Source organism: Haliotis cracherodii, unplaced genomic scaffold (assembly GCF_022045235.1).
Source record: "Haliotis cracherodii isolate W230 unplaced genomic scaffold, xgHalCrac1.p SCAF_21, whole genome shotgun sequence".
In the NCBI taxonomy this organism is placed as follows: domain Eukaryota; kingdom Metazoa; phylum Mollusca; class Gastropoda; order Lepetellida; family Haliotidae; genus Haliotis; species Haliotis cracherodii.
This window is the reverse complement of record NW_027266277.1, coordinates 13,929,904-13,945,165: the sequence shown is the minus strand read 5'-3', so window position 1 is coordinate 13,945,165 and position 15,262 is coordinate 13,929,904. Positions and strand designations below refer to the sequence as shown.

General features: G+C 39.3%; 1 protein-coding gene across 1 annotated transcript; it reads left to right on the top strand.

Moving 5' to 3' along the window:
• The first annotated feature begins 142 nt into the window (after positions 1-142).
• LOC139470815 (NADH dehydrogenase [ubiquinone] 1 beta subcomplex subunit 5, mitochondrial-like) lies at positions 143-14,084 on the top strand. Its single transcript, XM_071253110.1, has 6 exons — positions 143-274; positions 5,246-5,331; positions 8,242-8,308; positions 10,421-10,482; positions 12,358-12,464; positions 13,599-14,084. The coding sequence occupies exons 1-6, from the start codon at positions 163-165 to the stop codon at positions 13,738-13,740; spliced, it is 576 nt and encodes a 191-aa protein (XP_071109211.1). The 5' UTR covers positions 143-162; the 3' UTR covers positions 13,741-14,084.
• Positions 14,085-15,262: the final 1,178 nt, after the last annotated feature.

The following is a 15,262-nucleotide window of genomic DNA, read 5'->3' as shown; positions in this document are numbered from 1 at the left end:
ACGATCATATTTTTTGTTCCACATTTTTTACAAAGACATCAGTGATAACTGTCTCTGAGAAAATCATAGAATACTATTTATTCTTTGCGAAAATCAAAATGTATTGCTGGAGCATCATGTACACAAATTCGGTGCGCACCTGCCGTGCCCTTCACGTTCAAGATGGTGGTCTTGAGTGTCCTTAGGCCCTCCATTCAGGGGGGCCGTTCGCTTCTATTGAGGGCCTGTGCGCGGGCACAACTGCTTGCAAAAACATCAAAGACACCCACTACAGGTACAACCGTAATGTTATTGGAATAAGCCATGGAAAGACGAGAGTATTCACTACTGACTTAGAGCACTGTTTGAGTTTCAGTATTCAGCATACATGCATAGTTTGTTTCGAAATATTTTCGAAAATAATCACAAAATAGGACGAATTCCGATTTCCCCGGCTATGTTCCAGTGCTAATACACTCAACATGACAGAAATGACCTTGCTACACACTACAACCATCAATTCCTATGCACATGTCATTGCCAACAATTCTTCAGTTTGGCTAAAATTTTGGTAGAAGTTCTAGAACTGCATATTTGAGTCATTCACATTGTTTTGTTTCTAGTTAAAGTATGAGGTTAACAGCTGTTAACTAAGTATAACCATCCCCGGGTACTTTAGGTTAACAAGGGTCAAAAGGGTTCCCTAGTGGTTAAAGTATTTGCTCATCACATCAAAGACAGGGTTTGATTCTCCACATGTGTATACTCGGACCCCGTAGTACCGCGGTATTCATTGTATCGCGGCATTTGTGATTTCCGATAGTTCACGCGGGACACACGTCTTAGTGGCTGTCTATTAATGCAAATCAGTTACCAAGAAGTGACCACTTCATAAACAATTTCAATTTCCTCGGAATGTTCTGTCTGCTGTAAGTAAGGAGTTATTAATGCATTGATACTTACCTCCGGCATCATTTTTAATATTGCCTTACGCCCATCTATCAGTGGCCAACGATATAACCCGCAGTTCCCAAAATAAACTTTCTCTATGGACCTGAACTAGATCATCTGCATATTCATGGCGACTAATAAGGTAACTGTAGTTACGTAGTCCGCACATTTGTCCCTGCTCTGTGCCCAGAATCTATTAGGAGATCATAAGGGCCATAATGCCAAACTTAGAAATAAGTTCTTCACTAGTAGCCAAAAGATAAATACATACTTTGGGCATACAACGAGTGCTTTTTATATATTTATTGTTGACTTTTAACATTTTTCCATTTTGTGACAAATTATTGTCATCCAATTTTTTTATAAATAATCTTAGAATGTCATTTCTGATATTTTGTTGTTGACTTATAAAACATTTTTTGGTAAGCATGCATTGAATACCCATTACTGATAACACATTTTGAATTTTTCTTGTGCCGTCTTTGCACTTGTCTGGACAAATCACTGATGTCTGGCATGATCATACCAAGTTGTTGGTAGAATTATGTCCTCTTTTTGTCCAATTCGGACCTCCAAATACAACTTTTCTCTGTACCGCGATACGATGGAGTTCTCTCCCTTGTCAAACAGAGTGCGAGGCCCGGCTTTTACTCGGAGCTACTGATGTAAATAGTGAACTTTTATCAGTAAAATATGCATTGTTTGATAAAATAAATGATATCTGATATAGAGAACACAAAAAATCATAAAGGTTAGTGAGTGCATTTTGTTCCGTTTAGCATACATGACAAGTACCGCGATACCCCGAGGTTGCAGGCTACAATGTGTGAAGCCCATTTCTGGTGTCCCTCACTATGATATTGCTGGAATATTGCTTACAGCAGCATAAAACCCAACTCAATCAAGTTAACAAGGTTTGCTGTTATGAAGTAAGAGCAATAGGAGGGTACTTGCATCATCAACATGTTCAGTATCACAGTCTTTGTATAACCTGTTAAGTATTGACAATGACTACATGGTATTGCTGATATACGTTTGAGTCGAGCAACCCCTTTTATGTATAGTCCTGAAAGTTAGGATACCTTGATTTACATGCTTCATTTTGAACACTGATAAACAAGCAATTGATGCTGGCCAGATTTAACATTTCTGAGAATATCCAATACCACAATAAGAAAACGACAGTTTGAGAAAAAATCAATTCCATTACATTCAGTACTTACAAAAAAGGGGGCACGGGTGGCCCAGTCGTCTAAGGCGCCGCGATTCGCTGTGCAGAGTTGCGTCCCTTGGGCACGCCAGAAACCTATGATTGTGGGTTCGAATCCCGGTTCGCCCCGATTATGTTTCTAGGTTTGTCAGCACCATACCCGTGCTCGTGGGTTTCACCGAAGTGGTAAACGTCTAAGACCTGCATCACTTCGGGCTTTCGTCCCACATTAAGCTGACACGCCGTGATATAACTGGAAAACTGTTAAAAGCGGCGTTAAACCCAACGAAACTCACTCACTTACAAAAAAAAGTGCCAACACTTGACAAATCAGGTCATCTAGTCACCAGACAGAGTTAGCGTTCCTTTACTTTGCATTAGATTGTGGAGAGTTGACTTTGTTCTGACTGCATTCCATGCATTGGTAAGATACTCTTTGATGGGTAACTCTGGTACATTTACCTTGCATTAAGCCCCCATTACACTATCAAAAACTTTGATAAAATACTTGGTCCAACTTGTGTGTTTATACTTATCTAAGTTTTGGACACGCCATCAGAGTTTTGGCGGGAATTATCATGCTAAGATGGATGCTACTGATGAATGTATTGCTGTTGTCATATGTACAGGGTTCGGCAAATATGCTGGCCAACTAGACAAATGCTAGTGAAACTTTATCTGGGCCAGTAATTTTATATTTATACTGGACCAGCTGGCTTTTGAAATAATATGGTGTACCAATCGCTTTAAGTCAGGTTAAAACTCACTCGATCTTTTATTCAGTCAACAAAAGCTGTACATCAACTTGTCTCTGCCAACTACCAATCTTAGTTACCTACCTTATCGAGACCGTAACACGCTGTATAAAATATCTGTAAACTGGTAAACTGGCTATTTATGTCCGTGTGGCATGCACATGCTATGATAACAACTCTACCTAGCAAAGTGAGAGACCAGTTCTTAATAACCAATAAATTCCATCGTAGCAAACAGGAAGTGATTAATGTGACCAATTAAATTAATGCTACTTTCTACGCTTCACATACCAGTATTCTGTAATGGTCGTCACGGCTGGAACCGCTTCGTGGAATTTTTTAAAGCCTCTGCGGCAAAATGAAAAGCCCTGCGAACCAACACAAAGTGCAAGAAAGAGGGGAAGGACATTCCAACAGTCGTGGAAGCTCAAATTTCTATGGTTAGAAGTGCATGAAACAAACAAAGTCAGTAGAGTCATGAATAAAATGACTTTAACTATATTGACAAGTGTTTGCTCTCTTAAATATCCTTTGGACTTGCAGAGCTCCAGATAACTTTCTGAGCAATTGAGTTTTTACTGAAATGTTTCTATTTTAATTTGGTTATTACATTTTTCTTTGGGTAACCAATATTTTTTCACTCATCTATTCATCTTTCTATTGGGTTTTTCCCAAAATAACTAAGCATTTTGAGATTTAATTAAAACTGAAATAATATTTTAGATGTATATAACATTTAAGAGTATTATAGGCTTGACTCGGAAAGTAAATTAGATCGTAATTGTTTCGGAAATTAGCTCTGCTGTACTTGTGCTGAAAAAGCTTCATTGGGTATTTACGCGTGCTGTTTTCAAACAAATGAGTTTCCATTTAATGAATGCGTTTCTGTATGCAAGTTAATTGAAAGTGGGTATTTGGTGGGTATTTTATGCAAATACGCAGCTTATGTGTAGCTCTGGACTTGTATCTTAATATCTGGGCCAGTAGTTTTTATTTCTTACTGGAACAGTGGGCTAGTGTGTAGATTAGACATTTGTCAAACCCTGGTGTATTTTGTGTATTGCCATGTTGAAAAGACGGAGTCAGGGGAAGACAAAGGCATATTTGGTCCCAAGAATAGCTGCTCGTTGTTGAACCAAATCAATTAATTCTTCCAACATCTCGTCAGTCCAAAATAGTTAGCTCATTTTGACTTGACTCAATGGACTTCTGGTTGAAAAGGGGTATGAGAATGTTCCTTGCTGTATGATTGGCTAAATTGAACTAGCATCATCAAACTTGGATCAAAGTTTGACGAGAAATAGGATTGGTTTCTATTCCATCAAAGTCTGTCAAAATTTTTGTCAAAGTTTTTGACAGCATGTTTCTCCATCAAAAACTTGGTCAAAATGGACTTTGACCAAGTTTTTGGATCAAAGGTTTTGATAGTGTAACAGGGGCTTTAGATCTGTGTTGAGAGTTGACTTTCTTCTGGCTGCATTCCATGCATTGGTTAGCAATGGTTACATACTCTCTGATGGGTAACTCTGGTACCTGGGTCGGTTGGATCTTGAGCAGAGCTCCAGGACTCTCCAGACCTGTGGTTTTTCACATGAGAAATTAGATATTGGCTGTAACAATAACAAAATTGTTATGGTTACACCCCCTCTACACAGCTGTATTTTCTTGGAAAAAATGTGTGCATTATACATGATATACACACAAAAAATATGGTATATATTTATGATCTGTATGTGAATAATGTAGTGGACGAATGTAATTAATTGTGAAGGCTGGAGTCCAGTTGGTACGTGGGTCTGGTCTGTGGGGTTGGGTACCTGGGTAGTAAAATTGGACTAGTCCACTTTTTATTGAATGACTTGTAGAGTACATCTGTTTATTTATCGGGGGCACCGGTGGCCCAGTCGTCTAAGGCGCTGCGATTCGCTGTGCAGAGTTGCATCCCTTTGACATGCCAGAAACCAATGATTGTGGGTTGAATCCCAGTTCGCCCCGATTATGTTTCTAGGTTTGTCAGCACCCAACCCGTGTTTGTGGGTTTCACCAAATTGGTTAACGTCTGAAACCTGCATCACTTCGGGCTTTCCTCCCACATTAAGCTGACACGCCGTGATAAAACTGGAATACTGTTAAAAGCAGCGTTAAACCCAACTCACTCACTCACTCACTCACTCACTCACTCACTGTTTATTTATCTGTTTTTTTCTCAAATGTATATCGAATCCTGCAAATCAGCATCATAGCAAACTGTAGACATGAACTGGAGTATGATCACTGATACATACTGTACTTGCTATATAGAGATTAAGCAAGAGAGTATCTTCATGACAACATGTGCTTTCTTCTTTAGTTGTAGTCCGGCAGATGGGAGACCATAAGAAGACCTTGGAAGTTGTGCCTTCCCGCTTTGAGTGGGAGCGATGGAAGGATGACATGGTTGGTAGTTCTTGTTTTCCTCAAGCTTATTTGACTACACTTATGACTAACGCTATCGACAACTGTTGACAGAAGGATTGGATATGTAGTAATTTTACTTTCATAGATATTGAGGAAATGATTGCCTCGGAAACATTTGCCTCATGCCCGTTGTAATTTATGCTAAAATGTTCCTAAACAAATAACACCCTCACAGGGATTGATTTAACTGCTGGCCCGTGGCCAGTTAACATTATAAAGGGCTTGCTGAAAAGTAAAGTAGATGGCCCATCTGGCTGGTCAAAATTTCACCCCTTTTTGATTGGACACTGCTCATGAATCATGTAATTTTTATGAGAAAATATTTAGCGGGGATGAGGTCTTGTGAAGGTAAATTCAAAGAAAGATATATGACGATCGTCTCTTTTGAATGACATCCAGCCGCCATTTTGTAATGTTGTGTAAAACATCTTTCTTTGCTCATAAATCACCACGAAATGAGGCAAATGGAAGCCAAGATTTAATCTCTGAGTGGAGGAAAAGGATTTTCAGGGGTGAGGAGTTGTAATATTTTCAGAGCCCTGCTAGGTGGTTTTCATGACCACAGGCTCAGCCACTTCGCGGCCTCCACCATTTACTTGTAGTCCAGTTTGGAGAAGGATCAGTGTCTTTTGAAAGGAGCAAGCCCTGCTGGCTACAAACAAATTTGTTGTTAAAGGGGCACTGATCTAATGCAATTCCCCAGGACTGGTTGTTGCCTTTGATATTGTTTTTTCCCAGTGAGTACCCGGATGTATAGCAGAAATCTAGACTACTTCACGACCTCTGCTGCGCCATTCGTAAGCGCATTAGTCACTTTTATGGGTAGTAATAAGGGCGTATGGTCACATTGATCAACAAAATGAAATACAGTTTTCGAGATAATAAGGAAATGTAGATATCTTTGTTGGTAGCATCGGTAATTGTGACGAAGTTTTGATAAGTCACTTGCTTGGTAATTTTGCGATTTTCGTTTACACTATTTTGACTTGCAACACAAAGTAAATATTTCACCTGAGCATTGGTTTTTTTTATAGTGTGTATATATTTTTTACTGTCAAAATGTGTAACATATTTATAAAACATATAAATATTCAGTTATTTTACAAAGTGATTGAAAAACATTTCCATCTGTATTATTATGATAACGAATTCCAAACATTTTGATGTTTAATGTCATCACCAAGAGACTGAAAATATTACGTTGAAAAGTACATTTCTATGTTGTTTGGCTTCTAATCCTAGATAATAATCTGTTGTGATGTTTGTAGGCCCTTTTGATCGTCTAAATCAATCTGGACCGATTTTTTAGTCAAAATGACTGAAATATTTACACATTTTATAAATTGCCTGAGAGAATCACATTTTACAAATTGACGGTAATATATACACGCTTACAAAGGAAAAGACCTGTGAAAACAACGTCTATCGCGCATTGAAGAATTTCCAACCAAGACGTAGAGAAACAAGAACGAATTGGTTCAAATGAAGGAAAACAAAATGCAAATACCATAATTACAACCTACCAAATTTATGTGTATAAATTTTAGGCAGCTTCCTTTTTCGAGGAATGTATCCGTGAATATCCACACAAAGGAACAATATCCAACTCGTCTGAAGCTATACAAAGAAACGTATTCGATGTCACGTGTCTCTGTAACAATCAAATATTCTAAAAGATATATATCGTTTCGGGATATTATAACCCGTGTTTGTTTCTCAACTGATCACTTGGATTGTTTGAGGTGTTTCACATAGGTGTCAAGCCTCAAGGGTCGGCTGAGAAAGCCCACGTGACAACTATTTTCATAACGTCCACGGTTCCTAAAAAATCCATTGAGTGATAGATAACAATGATCAATCAATCAACGTATTATGAGTTAACCCCTTGAACAAAGTATGTTGTTTTTACATCGGCACTTCACGCCATGATATGAGTGTATTCCCTTTGTTTTAGTAAACCTAGACATGTAAACACTCCCTTTTGACATATCCACTGTGCAAGATAACAGTGATTAATCAATCAACATATTTTCTGTTAATCCTTTGATGACTAGGAATGATCCGTTGATTTACATAAAAAGTAAATCAACTGATCATTCATCTCTTGCTAGGCTGCCACGTGCATATTACATAACACATATTTCACCTCACTTCAAACCTGGATTTAGATTGAATAATTACCCCAGACACAATAAATGCCAAATGGGAACCTTTGTCAGGTAATCTATGTGGTGCTACCATTAATTGTACCTGTAATAAATTCATTAACTGAGCATCAAGTGAATGACGACAAATACACAAGTGTAGGGTTATACGAGAAAACGTGTATGACAACAAGGGAGTAGAAATTGTATTATCGACGCAATCCGAAATCCAAAAATGCTTCCACTGCATGGATACTTTTTTAGTATTAAACTATAACCATCTGGGGTATTTCCAAATGACGACATCCGATGAGCTCCGCCGTTCTTTTTGTCTGTTGAAATTAATTAACATGCGCCCTTTGCCGAAATCTTTATAGATCACAGTTAACCAATCAGTGTTTATGCAAAAATGCGTAAAACAAATATTGCCTCAAGCCTCCAAGTTTATTTAGCTGTCCTTGCAGACGGTAGCCCAGTCTCTGGTCACGCTCAGTTGCGTTGCGTACTCACGGGGAAAAAAACAATAACAAAGGCAACAACCAGTCCGGGGAATTGCGTTAGATCAGTGCCCCTTTAAATCTACCCATGGCCCCCACTTGATATTGTCATCCAACGCTCCCCTAATGTCAGTATGAAGTATGGGAGTTACGACAGTCGTAGCGCCATGATGACTTTTGTGAAACATTACCCATGATAGGCCCTAAGTACGTCCGATGTCTAATTCACAGAGTTCTTTCACTTTCAGCATTTCTTCATCATTATCGGTATGGTACCAATGCTGGCACTGATCTTCTATGCCAATGTCTTCATAGGTGAGTTAACGTCTCAGACTATTCAACTTTGAAGCATTTAGTAAATGTAATAATAATAGTCCATTTGTATGGTGCTTTTGTCCATGCTGAATATCATTCTCAAAGTGTACTATTACCCCATTCAACGGATCTGTGTGCGCTTAAATTTCATTCTCTGCTCCCTGGGGAGTATACAGCCAAGGCGGTCTGTGAGGTGCTATAAGGTTAACAGGCACATTGCCATCTCATCCTACCGGGTACCCATCCACTATTGATAATAGGCCACTTTAAAAAGACGACAAAACTTCACCATGCTAAAAGTACATGACATTATGGCCCGTCAGCAGATCACTCTGTATTCCAATTGCATTGTCGACCGCCTCCGTGGTCTAATGGTAGAGCGTCCGCCCAGAGAGCGGAAGGTCCAGGGTTCGATCCCTGGCCGCGTCATACCAAAAGACGTTAAAAGATGGTACTTGTTGTTACCCTGTCTGGCACTCGGCATTAAGGGGCTAAAACAAGGACTGGTCGGCTCGGAGTCAGTATACAGTGTCTGAGTGGGGTATTCATGTTAAACTGCGGCATGGTATCTCAGTGTGCTAGCACTGTAAATCGGCATCATTCCGGACTAGTACAAGCAGCCACACACACACATACACATGCATGCACGTCGCTATATAAGTGCAATAATCTTGGACGCGACGTTAAACCCCATTTCACTTCACCTCCAATTGCATTGTCATGTCCCTGGGGAGTATTCGGCCCAAGCTGCTTGTTAGTTGCTAGAACTAGAAGCTTATGCCGACGTGCAATAATATACAATAACTGAAAATGTATCCCACATGTTGAGGGCAGCCTTGGAACCAACACAATCACACAGTCTCTGACTGAAAATGATGCCACATATCTTGTAAGCTCTGAAACCCGAGTTACCTTCAGTAGTCAAGTTGTCAGATTCCTGTCATCCATCCACCTACTTTCTCAATTATTTGTTTGTTTTTTAGTTGTTTAATGCTACACTCACCAATATTCCAGCTATATGTCCGCCATCTGTAAATAATCGAGTACAACAACTTATTTATTTGCTTATAAATCGCCATGAAATGAGGTAAATGGGAAAAAAATGTTTTGGGGTGAGGAGTTTTATTATTTTCAGAGCCTCGGTAGGTGGTTACGCAACCACGGTTCGGCCACTTCGCATCCTCGACCATTTACTTGTAGGCCAGTTTGGAGAAGGGCCAGTAACTTTTAAAAGGAGCAAGCCCTGCTGGCTTCGTACATACAAATTTTCTGTTAAATCTTCTCCTGCTAGTGAGAGAGTATCTCCCCGGAGGGCAACTGGTCAGCGGTTTGATCCCTACCTAGGTCATACCAAAAGGCGTTAAAAGATGGTACTTGTTGTTACCCTGCCTGGCACTCAGCATATGGGCATTTATCAAGGACTGATAGGATCAAGAGTCTGTATGCTGTGTCTGAGTGGGATATCTATGTTGAACTGCGGCATGGTATCTCAGTGGGCTTGCTATGAAAACAGCTTGAGTCCAGGCTAGTCCTAAGTACTACGCAATGTCTTTATGGTGACAGATCACATCAGAATGACCTTTTGCAAACTTTGACCGACCAATGAAATGACTAAAAAGGGCCAATTTGAAAGCAATTTTCTTGAGGTTTACGGTGCTAGTTTCAAACTGGCTACTTCCATTCAAGACTACGCTGGGTTCAAAATTTTATAACTGAACACCATAGAACATTCTGAAATGTCTAATTGATGGCTGATATTGTATGGCAGTATTTCCCACGGACTATGTAATATTTGGAAAGTCTCTTCCATTTCAAATGTTTATCCCATTGAAGCGAGAGATTGTTGGTGATTTTGACAGAATCAGTAGTACAGCACGCAACTGTTTTTCGGAATGCCCTACGTAAACGTTTTTGAGGTTGCATGATAAGAAAACACATACCGACTCTCACTTTCCCCATCTGGTGAGCGATGCTCTGTTTGGTCGGATGAAAGGTTGTTCTGACGTGACCTATAATGAGATGTCCTCAGATCTTTGTTTAGCGGTAGCGCGAACTATGATCTTATTTTAATGAGATTGGGTCACAGTTTTCATGGTTTTGTTTGCGTTGCAGGTCCTGCTGAGCTGTCGGACATCCCTGAAGACTATGAACCCAAACACTGGGAATACCATAAGGTGGGGATGTAGTCGCATAGCGCGATGTTGATGTATCAATATGTTTGTAATATTGATTCTGTATTGATACCAATATATAAACATCAATACTAAATTACTAATTCACTTCCACAGAAACATTTATTTTTATAACATTACCATGATTAACGTGAAACATTCAGGAGAAAATTCAATTTTCAACATTTTATGGTTCAACCTACAGTCAGGGTGGCCTCTTTGGGATGTGGATTTTCAATTCCTGCTGCAGGACCCGGTTTTTTGCGTGCGTGGCAAAGTCACTGAAGTGTGTGTAAAAGGACTTTGAACATCCTTTGTATTGGTGTCACTTCACTGTGGTGTTCACTTCACTTCTTAGACCGTTACTGGCCTAAAGTACTCAATGTTTTTCTCAATTTAAAAATCGACACAAAGTGTTACGTAGATGTAAATACGAAATAACAAAACAACTCGAAAAGTAGTAGTCTGGATTTGCTAGATTGATCTCAGTGAACAATACAAAATGTACTTTACAGGAGGTAATTTGTCGGCACTTTCAACATTCAAAAATAAAACTAAGTCCAAATTGACATAGCAGAAACAGACTATGGGCTTTATGCACCTGTTCTCACCTGTCGTCAAGGTGTCATAGGTCACCTTGATCTTCTTACACCTGGTTATGCCCTGTTTCACAATAGTCTGTTTTATTCACATTTTTACACACTTTTACGTGTAAAAAGGCATAAAAACATTTGATACGCTGTATTTGTGCCACTGCCCAATTAGTACTAATTAAGTTGTTTGAATATTTACATATTTTGTATATCAACTGCATTTTTTTAAGATCTGAGGCCGAAAAAAACAGTTTTTTTTTCATTTCCGTGAGTACTTTAGTTCATATTTGGCATTAAATTTATTATTTCCAAGTCTATTTCAGGTTATTTTAAATCTATGCACATACAGATAATTAATTTTATTGTTAATCGATAAATAACGCGATAGTTTTGAGTCTGTATGTCGATGCTAAAATTTCCAATCAATAACACCCCTACCATAAGGTAACCCTCAAGCTGGTATTTCAATGCTCCATATCACGTCATTGCTGTACAAACAGACTTTGAGTTTGTCAAAGGGTGCAAAGCCTGGTTACTTCAATCTTTTCAAAAATAGAATTTCAATTGTCAAATGCAATTTAAATCTATGATTGGCTTCCTAAATTTATCTACTGCTCGCCACTTGGCTACCTAAAAATCAACATAACTGGTGACAATATCTTTTTAAGATATCTGTTTGCTCCTAAAATATTAATGTTAGGAGCCACTTGGCTCCCCAACAAAAAAAACAAACTTAGATGCCTGTTGTGAAATCAGCGTCCAAGAAAGAGGAGGGAGGTTGTGTACATGCTGATAGAACTAATATCTGTTCAGAATACTCTTCACTCTACAGTCTTGTAGTCTTTGGTTTGTAGTCAGCACTGTTGTCAGTTGAGAAAATTTACTACCCGGGTACCTGCCCCCCCCCCCCCCTATTACCCTACCCTACCTGGGTACCCACTGTCGGCCTCAGGAGATGTCTCAAAATGTCCGATTGGGAACTTTTTTAGCATAGCCCTGGCAAACGTATTTAGAGACATGTATTTAACAATCTGGTCATGCATACACTGAAGATGACTAAAGTTATATCTTTATTCAACCATAGGAAAAATCAGAAGTAATGGGTGCATAGTCAGAAAGAAAAGCGAACATCAATGACTTTAAAATAAAATTTTGGTCATTAGAAAATATATCACATGACTAACCACGGGTCTGGGGAATCCTGTGGCTACCCGGATCCTACCACCTTGACTTTTATTCTTAAACACTGCACTGGTGTACATTGTCATGAAATATCTCATTTCAGGGTCCTATAGTACGCTTCTTGGCTAAGCACGTCTATGAATCGCCAGAGAAGAGATACGAAAGGACACTTCATATCCTACATGAACAGAATGAGAAAAGAAAATTCAAGTGAGATTTTTATTTGTATGTTTAGAAGCAGTGACTATACTGCAGCAACACAAAGCCATGTTTTTAATGTTTGGACACAGAGGGCACCAGTTTATTTGCAGTAGGAGCGGTTGGGTAGCCTAGTGGTTAAAGCGTTCGCTCGTCACGCCGAAGACGCGGGTTCGGTTCCGGACATGGGTACAATGTGTGAAGCCCATTTCTGGTGTCCCCCCGCCGTGATATTGCTGGAATATTGCTAAAAGCGGCGTTAAACCATACTCACTAATTCACTTATTTGCACTATTGCGTCAATTAGCCATGACTGGTCTGCTAATTATGGGTTTATAACCTTGTTCTGTTAGCTCTTATCCATGTGGATTTCGCCGTAGTAGTCAATGCTTAAATCTGCTTCCCTTTGGTGTTTCAACATTATTCAACATGTCATGCATGATATTACTGACATATTGAGGGGCAATGGGGTAGCCTAGTGGTTAAAGCGTTCATTCATCTTGCTGAAGGCCTGGGTTCGATTCCCACATGGATACTATGTGTGACGACCATTTCTGATGCCCCCATTGTGTCATTGCTGGAATCTTGCTGAAAGTGGCGTAAAACTATACATACTCTCACTGAAATAATGTATTTACCCAAACTGTTTATTAACACACCTGTAAGATATAAGAGCCTGAAAAATCATTAAAAATTGGAGGGAGGAGTTAAGTATGTTTTTTTTATGTTTAATAAGATGGCCTCAATGGTGATTCCAGGTTAGAATAGGTCCCCAGCAACCTATGCTTGTCATACAAGTGACTAAATGGGTCTGGTGGTCATGTTCGAAGAATTAGTTGACCGTCAGTCACCATACACTGTCATACACCTGTTGCTCACAATATCAATCTTGCGTTGTCTGGTCCAGAAAAGATGACTTTGCTTGTCGTAAGAGGCGACTAACAGGATCGGGGATCAGGCTTGATGACTTGGTTGATGCATGTCATCGTATTCCAATTGCGTGGATCAATGCTCATGATATCAATCACTGGATTGTCTGGTCCAGACTCGATTATTTACAGACCGCCATCATATAGCTGGAATATTGCTGAGTGCGGCATTAAACAACAAACAAACAAAATGTACATCAAGACTTTGTTCTTTCAGGCAACTTGACAAGAAAGTTAAGGATCTCATGAGTTCTCGCCAGGACTACAAGGGCTGGTACTATGTACCCATGGATAAATCCCGTATCGACCGTGCTAAGGAGGCGACAGAATACGACATCAAACTACAAGGAACAAGATAACTCAAGTGATGCTAGGCAATGACACTTGAGTCTTGGCACCGTTTCCAATTGTTTCCATAAGGTCATTGTTGAGGATTCCACCTTCATTTGATAACCCTGATAGTGGTTAAAGAAAACAGGTCAAGTCTGGTAGGATTTAAACATTTAGATACTTCTAAATGTGAAGGATCTCCTACTTATCTGAACAATACACATATTTTCAATCGGATGAATTGGTCCATGGCCGAATTGTTTGCGTGTAGTTTCCACCGTTACAGAGGGAGGAATCATTTTGTGTGAAAGTGGTAGATATTGCTTTCTTTCAGGAAGTGCCATTCTGTATATATATTAAACATTTAATGTGGGGAGTTTGTTTTTGATGACATAATTATACCCCCACCCTTTTAGGATGGGGATATATAGTTATGCCAAGGAATTCCATCCGTCCGTCCTTCCGAGGATATTTTTTGCATGACCTATAACTTGAAAACTGCTTCATGGATTCTTTTCAAATTTAGGGAACTGCTGCAAAGTTTGGTTTTGATATGTGTAATTTCTGTTAAAAAAATATGTTTTTCATATTGTGATCCTAGAATATATTTTTTTACTTCAACATTTGTGCAACCTATAACTTGAAAACTACTTTTCCCAATTGCATCGGTATTCAACCCATGCATGCCCCAATAGACAAATATTGGGAATCGATAGGTACGTTCGCTGACTTGGTGCATGTCATCATATCCTAATTGCATAGGTCGATGCTCATGGTGTCAATCACCTGATTTTCAGGTCCAGATTTGATTATTTACAGCTGGAATATTGCTGAGTGTGGCGTTAAACAACAAACACTGTGTGCTTTCGCTCCATACTACCGGTAAGCTGATGGTAACCATGACAACGACTGTTTGAGGTCGTATCAAACACAGCTCAATGACTTAAGTACTTGTTACAGTTACATTAGGCTGATAACTGCACAATGTAAGTAAAACAAACAACTTTCAACTGTGAGAAATGAATACTTTTATTCCAACCACATAATTCATTGAGTCCATAATACAGGGAGAAATACATCCATATCACTTAATGATTTCAGGACATTATATACAAGTGACACAAACGTAATGATACTACTGTAAAGAAGTTAAACACCACCTGTTCCTTTCATATTACTTTAGAGGGGCACGGGTGGCCCAGTCGTTGCGATTTGCTGTGCAGACTTCAATCCCTTAGGCACGCCAGAAACCTATGATTGTGGGTTCGCCCCGATTATGTTTCTAGGTTTGTCAGCCATACCCATGCTCATGGGTTTCACTAAAGTGGTAAAGGTCTGAGACCTGCATCACTTCGGGCTTTCCTCAAACATTAACTAGACACGCCGCGATATAGCAGAATACTGTTAAAAACGGCATTAAACCCAACTCACTACAGTGATATCAAAGAATCAGGTGATCCTCAGCTTATTTTGAGTAGTATCGTTAAATGTAGACATTGTTTCAGACATGTTACATTTGGATTAACAGCAAAACAGATATCTGAAATAAAG